This window comes from Symphalangus syndactylus, chromosome 9 (genome assembly GCF_028878055.3).
Source record: "Symphalangus syndactylus isolate Jambi chromosome 9, NHGRI_mSymSyn1-v2.1_pri, whole genome shotgun sequence".
Taxonomy (NCBI): domain Eukaryota; kingdom Metazoa; phylum Chordata; class Mammalia; order Primates; family Hylobatidae; genus Symphalangus; species Symphalangus syndactylus.
The window spans coordinates 62,002,187-62,013,050 of NC_072431.2; the positions used below are offsets into that span (position 1 = coordinate 62,002,187).

The 10,864-nt window shown below is 55.0% G+C and overlaps 1 protein-coding gene across 1 annotated transcript; it reads right to left on the minus strand.

The window, feature by feature from the left end:
• Nucleotides 1–998: 998 nt before the first annotated feature.
• Nucleotides 999–9,019, minus strand: TRIM73 (tripartite motif containing 73). Its single transcript, XM_055292828.2, is given in 6 exon segments — nucleotides 999–1,416; nucleotides 1,529–1,744; nucleotides 1,746–1,760; nucleotides 2,735–2,830; nucleotides 8,559–8,929; nucleotides 8,932–9,019. Coding segments are annotated over 6 exon segments (750 nt in total). The 5' UTR covers nucleotides 8,957–9,019; the 3' UTR covers nucleotides 999–1,389.
• Nucleotides 9,020–10,864: the final 1,845 nt, after the last annotated feature.

A 10,864-nucleotide genomic window follows, 5' to 3' on the forward strand; every position in this document is an offset into this window, starting at 1 on the left:
GCCTGGGCGACAAAGCGAGACTCCGTCTCAAAAAAAAAAAAAAAAAAAACAAAAAACCGATGTCTCCTGACCAAGTTTTCTCTAAGACTAAAAGAAATGTGAGAAACAAGGAGTCTCCCATAAACAGGGAGTGAGGAAGGCTTGGGAACTGCACGTGTTCGTTTGTTGGGTCTAGAACATGGATCCGCTCTCTTCCCACAATCTGCAGAGCAAGTTTCAGGCAGGGCTCATACTGCCTGCTGCGCAAGGGTGAGGAGGGTAAGCAAGGGATGCCCGGTGCTCCTGGATGTTGCTTCTGGCCATTTCCCACCTCTCCCAGCTCCCACTCCTCCTGATATCCTGCCTTACACCCACCCACCCCGAACTTCTCATAACCAGAGTCCGCACGCCACTCCCCCTTTTACAGGACCGTTCGCTCAGCTTGCCTGGCAAACTCGGGTCCTGGGCCCTTCTCAGCCATCAGGCCTGTGCCCCTCTGCCAGGCCCCCCAGACACTTGCTCCTCCTCTAGTGTTTTTTTGGTTTTTTTTTTTTTTTTTTGAGACGGAGTTTCGCTGTTGTTGCCCAGGCTGGAGTGCAGTGGCGTGATCTCGGCTCATCGCAACCTCCGCCTCCTGGGTTCAAGCGATTCTCCTGCCTCGGCCTCCCGAGTAGCTGGGATTACAGGCATGCGCCACCACGCCCAGCTAATTTTGTATTTTTAGTAGAGACAGGGTTTCTCCATGTTGGTCAGGCTGGTATCGAACTCCCGACCTCAGGTGATCCGCTCGCCTTGATCTCCCAAAGTGCTGGGATTACAGGCGTGAGCCACCGTGCCCAACCTCCTCCTCTAGTGTTTTGTTTTGTTTTCTGAGATAGGGTCTCGCTCTGTCACCCAGGCTGGATCATGCAGTAGCATGATCACGACTCACTGCAGCATCAAACTTTTAGGCTTAAGCAATCCTCCCACCTCAGCCTCATGAGTAGCGGGGACTATAGGCGCATGCCACCATGCCCAGGTAATTTTTTTATTTTTGTATTTTTTGTAGAGACGGGGGTGTTACTACATTGGCCAGGCTGGTCTCGAACTCCTGGCCTCCAGCAATCCTCCTGCCTTGGCCTCCCAACGTACTGGCATTGCAAGCACGAGCTACCCTCCTCTAGTATTTCTGTAGCTTGAGTGAACTTCTGCTGTTCTAGGTACCCACAGTTCACCATCTGCCTCCCCACCCGTCTACGAGACCCTTGAAGGCAGGGACGTGACTTTCCTCTGTTTTCCCCAGGCTCAGTTATAGAGCCAGCTGTGGGCAGCTGCTTGGGAGGCGCTGGTTAAGCCGAATGGAGGAACCAGTGGAGCTGAGAGGCCCATGCCCGCAGCCAGCAGACCCTGGCTGAGCTCTCTCCAAGGTTATTACCTGGAGGCCATGGAGTGGAACTTCTGGAAGGCAAGAGAGAGGCAGGTTAAGGCTAGAAGGTGGGAAGCCAGGGCACTGTTGGGAAGGGGAAGGCCCTGGCAGGTGTAGGGATGGGACACCTCCCTGTCCACTCACCCGGATGAACTCGTGGTGGTCCTCATTGCCGAACTGTTCCAGCACACACTCGGCTCGGACCAGCCGCTCTCGGGTTCCCTGGGCCTGCTCCAGCTGCATGACCAGGGAGGCCACCAGGCCACGGGTGTGACCCCCTATCCCCTCCAGGCAGCGGGCCTTCTCCTCGTCCACCAGGTGGTGCAGCTCCTGGAACTCGCGGCGGATCACCCAGCTGAAGAACATCCGACTCATTCTGGGACAGGGAGGGCTGGTCACTGCAGAGTCTCAGCCGAGCTGCCAGGCTCTGTCTGGCTGGCCTCGGTGTCCCCAGGGCCTTCCTGACCGGGCTGGTCCTGGGACCTGAGTCTCAGGGGAGGCTGCATGGCCTAGCGCCGGGCAGGAAGTTCACCCCATGCATGGGGAGCCCTGGCGGTGGCCGTGGGGAGGGTGGCCCCAGCTCCCATTTCAAATGGAGGGGCTCTGCTTCAGCCTGTTTTAATTTTTAATTTTTTTTTAAGAGACAGGGTCTCACTCTGTTGCCCAGGCTGGAGTGCAGTGGCACGATCATAGCTCACTGTAGCCTTGACCTCCCAGCCTCAAGCAATCCTCCTGCCTCAGCCTCCTGAGTTGCTGGGATTACAGATGCACGCCACCGCACCCCACTTTGCCTATTTCAGCTATTAAATGTGCATGCTCGGCTCCTGTTTCTGTTTCACAGCCACCTCCAGGGCCGGGGCTACACGCCTCCCAGCCCCATGTACCTCTCATTTCGGGAGATCAGCCAGGGCCCAGGGCTGCCAGCCTCTCCACACCTGCGCACCCAGGTACTGGGAGGGCATCATGACAGGCTGGCAAGGTCAAGCAGACACAGGTGGCACAGGGGTGGAGGAGTCACACCCATGCTGGCAAGGTCAAGCAGACACAGGTGGCACAGGGGTGGAGGAGTCACACCCATGCTTTAAGCTGTTTACCCCCTGGGACTCAAGTCCTGGGTTATCTCCGTCTCAAGGACACAGAGGGCAAAAGCCAACTTGGAGCTAGTCCTGACGACAACTGGGTTGAATTCCCCTGAGAGGATTTGCGCTTTCCCCACCCCGCCCCAGAATGCTTTGAATTCTGGCTTTATATGGAAGGCATGGTTTTCTGTAAAGGACCAATGAGAACTGAGCTCTACAGGAAAGTGAAGGTGGCCGGTCCCAGGCAGGGGCAGAGGGAAGGGGCACTCACGACGATTTGGGTCCGGTTGTTCACCAGTTTGGCGATGAGCTCATCCACCTTCTTCTGCTCCTGCTTCAGCTCAGAGATGAGGGCTGCGAGCTCCTCCTGGAGGCAACAGGCCATGGCCCCATGAGCAGCTGATCCCTCCCCCTCTCAGCTCCTTGGGTCACCTTCTTGGGAGTATCCCAATGGCCACAAGCACTCCCAGGGAAACCAGGGTGGGAACCAGAGCCACCCAGGTACCCTTGAGTCCAAAACAGGTTACATTGTTCAAGAATAGTCCGGGAGCAGTAGCTCACGCCTGTAATTCCAGCACTTTGGGAGACTGAGGTGGGACTTCACTTGAGGTCAGGAGTTCAAGACTAACCTGGCCAACATAGTGAAACCCCATTTCTATTGAAAATACAAAAATTAGCCAGGTGTGGTGGTGCACCCCTGTAGTCCCAGCTACTTGGGAGGCTGAGGCACGAGAATCGCTTGAACCTGGGAGATTTGAGGTTGCAGTGAGCTGAGATCATGCCATTGCACTCCAGCCAGGGTGACACAGTGAGACTCTGTCTCCAAAAAAAAATAAAATAATTCAAGAATATTCTAAGGGCCAGGCGCGGTGGCTCACGCCTGTAATCCCAGCACTTTGGGAGGCCCAGGCTGGCTGATCATGAGGTCAGGAGATCGAGACCATTCTGGCTAACACGGTGAAACCCCGTCTCTACTAAAAATACAAAAAATTAGCCAGGCGCAGTGGCGGGCCCCTGTAGTCCCAGCTACTCGGGAGGCTGAGGCAGGAGAATGGTGTGAACCCGGGAGGCGGAGCTTGCAGTGAGCCGAGATCGCGCCACTGCACTCCAGCCTAGGCGACAGAGCAAGACTCCGTCTCAAAAAAAAAACACCAAAAACCAAAAAACAACAAAAAAAGAATATTCTGCATTGACAGCAGGAACTTCTCAGGCATAAGAGGGTCTCGATGTCACCCCTCTGCATGACATGGAGAGAGTCACTAAATGTTACAGCTACCAGAAGTCATCATGTGATGCACTTCCTGAATTGAATGCTGTCTGCAGGGGACCCACCAGGTGAACTCTGTGGTCACCAGCAGATCCAGAATTAGTGGGTATTTAATCAGAAGCCATCACAAAAAGGCCGGCGCCAGGTGAGGCTAATTCTACGGCCAGTGGTGCTTACACGGGCCTGAGTTAAACCTGGTGAATCCTCACGCCTATAAACACCTGAATCCATTCCTGGTGGGCTTGGACACAGCACGGATTTGCGACCTTCCCTAGCTGACATAAATGCACTTCTCCTGGACTGTCCTGGCCCCAAATCTGACCTAGCCTTGGGGGTGCCAACCGGGACCCCTGGACCACCATCTACTGCACAACTTGACCAGAGCCCCCGTCAGTTTGTACCCATGCAGTGTACAGAATATTTGGCTTAGATCGTGCCCAAGCACCAGAGAGCTGCAAGGCGCTTTCAGGAAGGGAGTTGAGTAAAGAATAAAGCACTTGCTGGCATAAACGGACAGAGTCCTTGCTCTGGAGAACGAGGCATCAGAACATCTCACAGCGGCCTAAGAAGGGCATTCCTAGGCCGGGCGTGGTGGCTCACGCTTGTAATCCCAGCACTTTGGGAGGCCGAGGCGGGCGGATCACGAGGTCAGGAGATCGAGACCACGGTGAAACCCCGTCTCTACTAAAGATACAAAAAAATTAGCCGGGCGCGGTGGCGGGCGCCTGTAGTCCCAGCTACTCGGAGAGGCTGAAGCAGGAGAATGGCGTGAACCCGGGAGGCGGAGCTTGCAGTGAGCCGAGATTGCGCCACTGCACTCCAGCCCGGGCGACAGAGTGAGACTCCGTCTCAAAAAAAAAAAAAAAAAAAGAAGGGCATTCCTTTTTTTTTTTTTTTTTTTGAGACAGAGTCTCGCTCTGTCGCCCGGGCTGGAGTGCAGTGGCGCAATCTCGGCTCACTGCAAGCTCCGCCTCCCGGGTTCACGCCATTCTCCTGCCTCAGCCTCCGAGTAGCTGGGACTACAGGCGCCCGCCACCGCGCCCGGCTAATTTTTTGTATTTTTTAGTAGAGACGGGGTTTCACCGTGGTCTCGATCTCCTGACCTCGTGATCCGCCCGCCTCGGCCTCCCAAAGTGCTGGGATTACAAGCGTGAGCCACCGCGCCCGGCCAAAGAAGGGCATTCCTATGTCACCCTCCCCAGGCAGACAGATGGGACTCATTCCTTCCCCGAGAGAGGAACTAAGTTATGCAAATCAATGCACCCATCAATCGAGCATCTCAAGATCTCAATAAACAGAAGGCAACAGGAACACCTAAAAGAGGGCAATAAAGGAGTGCAATTTAGTTGTATTCTGTGTCGCAGCAGAGAAGAGCCTTGGGATCATCAAAACCCAAATCTGGCTGGGTGCAGTGGCTCACGCCTGGAATCCCAGCACTTTGGGAGGCCGAGATGGGAGGATCACTTGAGGCCAGGAGTTTGAGTCCAGCCTGGACAAAATAGTGAGACCCTGTCTCTACAAAAAAAAAAAAAAAAAATCCCAAATCTAAAACAGGGACCCAAGCTGGGCTGCTGGATCCTAACCACAAAGGACAGACAAGCTCCCAGCCTGTGTCCCTCCCTCCTCCCCATCAACTAATAAAACATAAACTTGGCTTCCTCACCTGCAGTCGGCTTCCACCTTCCATACTCCCCTAAACCCGCTCTTGCCAAGACAATCAGTTCTTACTGCTGCATCTAACACTTTTCAGTCCTCAGAGACATTTCACGCATGTGATCTCCTCCTTCAGTCTCTGTCTCTCTGATTTCCAGGAGGCCACACTCAGCCGCTGTTCCCGCTCTGAGGATTTTTTCTATCCCTTTTTTCAGGGCTCTCTCTCGCTCAATCCAGATTTTAAGGCTGGTACCCCTTGGGGTCATCATCAGTGTCTTCCCTTGTCACTATGTAGACTCTCCTGGGTTGGTCTTCTCCACCAAAGGGGACTTCAGTGACCACCAGGAGGAAGGACCCTCTACACCTCTCGCCCTGAGCCCTATCGCTGTCCTGGTCTGCACGCCCCCCGACCCGACTACACATCCCCAGGCACCTCCCGCTCCACCTGCCCACGCCAGATCCTCCCTTGCAGTCACTTCATCTGTGCGAGGGCGAATTACAGAGCTGGAGTCAAACTCCTCGTCCCTCACCCTCCTTGCCACACACAGTTGTCAGGGTTTTTTCTTTTTTTATTTTATTTTATTTTATTTTGCACACAAAACAATAAACATTTTCTAAAAGTATATACGAACAAAAAGATGCATATCAAACATATTAGGAAGGTTGCACATGGGAAGACGGGGAATAGAAATGGGGGGTGGGAATTAAAGAAAATAAATGAGAGAGGGACTTTGTATGGATCAATGATAATAACTCAATCCTCTATTTGACAAAGAAGAAGGAGAAGGAAGAGGAAGAAAAAGAAAGTGGGATAAAGGATCAGAAAGGGAGGAAAATAGAAAAAATTAGAATATGACTCCAGGGTAGACCTGTTTTGTTGTCGCTTGGTTCGTTGGTTGGTTTGACAGTTGTATTTTTCATATGTTTTGCCATGTTGGCCAGGCTGGTCTCGAGCTCCTAGCCTCAAGTGATCAACCCGCCTCAGCCTCCCAGAGTACTGGGACTACAGGTGTGAGCCACCACATCCAGCCCCCACATTGCTTCTGGCCTTTGTGGTAGACCTCCCAGATGGGGCGGCTGGGCAGAGGTGCTCCCCACATCCCAGACGGGGCAGCCAGGCAGAGGTGCTGCTCACTTCCCAGACGGGGCAGCCGGGCAGAGGTGCTGCTCACTTCCCAGACGGGGCGGCCAGGCAGAGGTGCTGCTCACTTCCCAGACGGGGCGGCCGGGCAGAGACGCTCCTCACTTCCTAGACAGGGTGGCGGCCGGGCAGAGGCGCTCCTCACATCCGAGAAGGGGCGGCCGGGCAGAGGCGCTCCTCACATCCCAGACGGGGCGGCCGGGCAGAGGCGCTCCTCACATCCCAGAAGAGGCGGCCGGGCAGAGGCGCTCCTCACATCCCAGACGGGGCGGCCGGGCAGAGGCGCTCCTCACTTCCCAGACGGGACGGCCGGGCAGAGGCACTCCTCACTTCCCAGACGATGGGTGGCCGGGCAGAGGCGCTCCTCACTTCCCAGACGATGGGTGGCCGGGCAGAGGCGCTCCTCACTTCCCAGACGATGGGTGGCCGGGCAGAGGCGCTCCTCACTTCCCAGACGGGGCGGCCATGCAGAGGCGCTCCTCACTTACCAGACGATGGGTGGCCGGGCAGAGGCGCTCCCCACTTCCCAGATGGGGCGGCCATGCAGAGGCGCTCCTCACTTCCCAGATGGGGCGGCCAGGCAGAGGCGCTCCTCACATCCCAGACGATGGGCAGCCAGGCAGAGACATTCCTCACTTCCTAGACGGTTTTTTCTTTTTGAAATTTGTCTTTGGTCTGCCCCAGGCCTTTGTCCCAGTTCCCACCAACTTAGGTCCTGGCACCCTCATCTCTCACTGTCCTTCTATCTCACCCTCAAAGCTCCCCTCTGCCAGAGGGATCTGAGCATATCATCACGGGCTTAAAACCCTCCAGCCCCCGCCTTTCTCCCTCATCCTGTGAATAAACTCCAAATCCCTTCCTGAGTCACACTGGCCTCTCCATGCCCTGGCCACAGCTTACCTCACTGGGCCTATCTTGCCCCCACCCATGCTCCCTCCAGCTTTATGCTGGGATTACAGGAGTGGCCACTGTGCCTGGCCAACCAGGCTAATTTTAAAATTTTTGTAGAGACAGGGTCTCGCTATGCAGCCCAGGCTGGTCTCAACTTCCTGGACTCAAGTGATCCACCCACCTCAGTCTCCCAAAGTGCTGTTATTATAGGCATAAGCCACCCAGCCATGTGTTTTATAACAGGTGTTTTATATACATAACACCCAGCCAGGTATTATTATTACTCGTCTTAAAGAGTGATCTGCTAGGTTTGGTGATGGCCTATAAAGGCAGGAATTCACTGATTCAGCATTTTGGACATTTACAATGTGCCAGCCATGGCTCCAGGCACTGAAATACACCAGGGGACAAAATGAAGTCCCCACCCTCATGCACCAGAGAGTGCAAACAGGGGAGTGTCCAGAAACAAACAAGGGGCCTAGGGCAGTGGCGCATGCCTGTTAATTCCAGCACTTTGGGAGGCCCAGGCAGGAGGATCTCTGGAGGCCAAGGAATTCAACACCAGCCTGGGCAACATAATAAGACCCCATTTCTACAAAATATAAAAAATGAGCTGGGCATGTTGGGGTGCACCTGTAGTCCCAGCTACTCGAGAGGCTGAGGTGGGAGGATTGCTTGGGCCTAGGAGTTGGAGGCTGCAGTGAGCCATGATCACACCACTGTACTCCAGCCTGGGCAACAGAGTGAGACGCTGTCTCCAAAAAGAAGAAAAAGAAAGGTGGGGGGCGGGGGAGGGAGGGGGAGAGAGAGAAGAAGGGAGAAGGAGACAGAGAGGGGGGCGGGAGAGAGAGAAAGAAAAAAAGAACAAGAAACAAACCAGAATTAACGAACCAGAACTGCAAATAAAAAAACAGGAAGGGGTGAGCACGTGACATCAGGGAGCTCCCCGTCCTGTGCGTGTGGCTTCAATCCCCGGCACCTGGGTTGAGCTGCCGCCCAAACGCTAAGGAATGAATGCGCCAGGGCAGGGCTGCAGAGAAATCGAGGATAGCTGGATCCTTTTGGTGTCAGGTGATGGCGCCACAGAGCACAGGATCCGGTCCCCGCGGGCCCCGCCGCCCCACCTGCACCCTCGCTCCCCACCTTCATGCGGCTGTAGACGGTGGAGACGGGCGTGACCGGGTGGTGTTGGTGGGAGCCCAGCAGACCGCAGAGGCCACAGATGAGCTCCTGGTCCTTCTCGCAGAAGAGGCTGAGCGGGTTCCGGTGGTGCACGCAGACCTTGGGCTCCGGGTCCCCAGGGAGCCTCAGGGCTTCGATCACCCGGGCCAGGGAGACGTTGGGCGGGGAGCTGCTGCCGTCCACCGCCTGCCGGCACACGGGGCAGCGCAGCTCGGCGTCCAGGTGGCAGGACAGGGAGACCAGGCAGCCCTTGCAGTAGGAGTGGCCGCACTGTAGCATCAGGGGCTCCTTGAAGACCTCCAGGCAGATGGGACACTGAAGCCGGTCCTCCACTCCGGCAGGCTCACCTGCCAAGCCATCTACACTCACTGCCTGGGCTGAAACACAGGCATCCGACCTCAGTCCTGTCCCCTCCCCTCCCTCTGTCCAGCACTCACCCACCACCCTCAACCCTAAGGAGCACCAGAATTTCAGAGGAAACACTTTGAGTCCTGGAACCCAGTCCTAACCCACATGACCTTGGGCCCTAGTTTCCCCAGCTGTAAAACAAAAGACTGCAGTGAAAAAACTGGTCCCTTGAAGATACGTGTGTGTGTGTGTGTGTGTGTGTGTCTACATATTTTTTTTTTTTTTTTGAGACGGAGTCTTGCTCTGTCGCCCAGGCTGGAGTGCAGTGGCGCGATCTCGGCTCACTTTAAGCTCCGCCTGCCAGGTTCACGCCATTCTCCTGCCTCAGCCTCCCGAGTAGCTGGGACTACAGGCGCCCGCCACCACGCCCGGCTGATTTTTTGTATTTTTAGTAGAGACGGGGTTTCACCATGTTAGCCAGGATGATCACGATCTCCTGACCTCATGATCCGCCCGCCTCAGCCTCCCAAAGTGCTGGGATTACAGGCGTGAGCCACCGCGCCCGGCCGTGTGTCTACATTTTTTTACTCAAATTTGGAGACAAGCATGAAAGAGACCATCTGCAGGGTCATTTGCAGTGACACTAATAATGCAAGGTCCAGCCCCGGCAGGCATCCGGACCTAGAACTGGACAGCAAAACCCAGGCAAGCTCCCCACCTTCTAGATCAGTTCCCAAACTTTCGAGAAACTGTTGAAAGCAAAAGTATAATAGAGATTCTAGAGGCCCACCTTCAGTGGATCTGCTTCAGGGGGTTTCCAGTGAGACCCAGAACTCTACACTTATAGGTGACACTCCCAGGTAATTCTACAGAGCCTGGAACCTACAAAGCCTCTACCCTGATCTCCCACCTGCTCCCCCACGAAAGCTTGTCAATGGGGCAGAAGCACCAGCAGCCCCCAGGGAGAGCCCGACATTGGAATACCTGGCTTCTCACAATCCCCTGGGCCTCCCACTACGGCCTCAAGCCAGCATCACTGGCTTTTCTTCTTCCCAGCAGGGAACAGCAGGCACAGAGTCAGAAGTGGGAAGTGCAGCTGGACGCCTGCACCACTGCCTGGTCTCTGCCTCTTCTCTCCTCCCCTTTCCCAGCAACGCCCCTGTGTCCCCAAGGTCACCAGAATCAGGTGGAAACTGGGTTACATCACGGGACTGGGGAGGCAGCCTTTGTTGAGCCTGCTCTGATAACATTCAGGTGCTGGCCTTGGCCACTGTGGAGGAGGGGCAGAAACAGAGGGACTGGGTACACCGTCCACACCTCATGACCCCAACAGGAGCAGATAGGTGCTGGGAAACAGTTCTTTCTGAATCTCAAACTCGTGCTCTTACTCTCCTTTTTTTGGGTGGGGGTGCTGGGGGCTGGGGAAAGACAGCTTCTTGCTCTGTTGCCCAGGCTGGAGTGCAGTGGTGTGGTCACAGCTCACTGCAGCCTCCAACTCCTAGGCTCAAGCCATCCTCCTATCTCAGCTGCCTGAGTAGCTGGGACTACAGGCGCATGCCACCATGCCAAGCTAATATTAAAAAAAATTTTTGTAGATACCGGGTCTTGCTTTGTTGCCCAGGCTGGTCTTCAACTTCTGGGCTCAAGCACTCCTCCCACCTTGGCCTCCCAAAGCGCTGGGATTACAGGCATGAGCCTTACTGCACCTTCCTTCTCTCTCTCTTTTTTTCTAATACAAACTGGCAGATGATGGTTCGATCTCTCTAATTAATTTTTTTATTTTATGGTTTTATTTATTTTAGTAGAGACAGGGGTCTCGCTTTGTTGCCTGGGCTGGTTTTGAACTCCTGGCCTCAAGCAATCCTCCCGCCTCAGCCTCCCAAAGTGCTGGGATTACAGGTGTGAGCCACCAAGCCTGG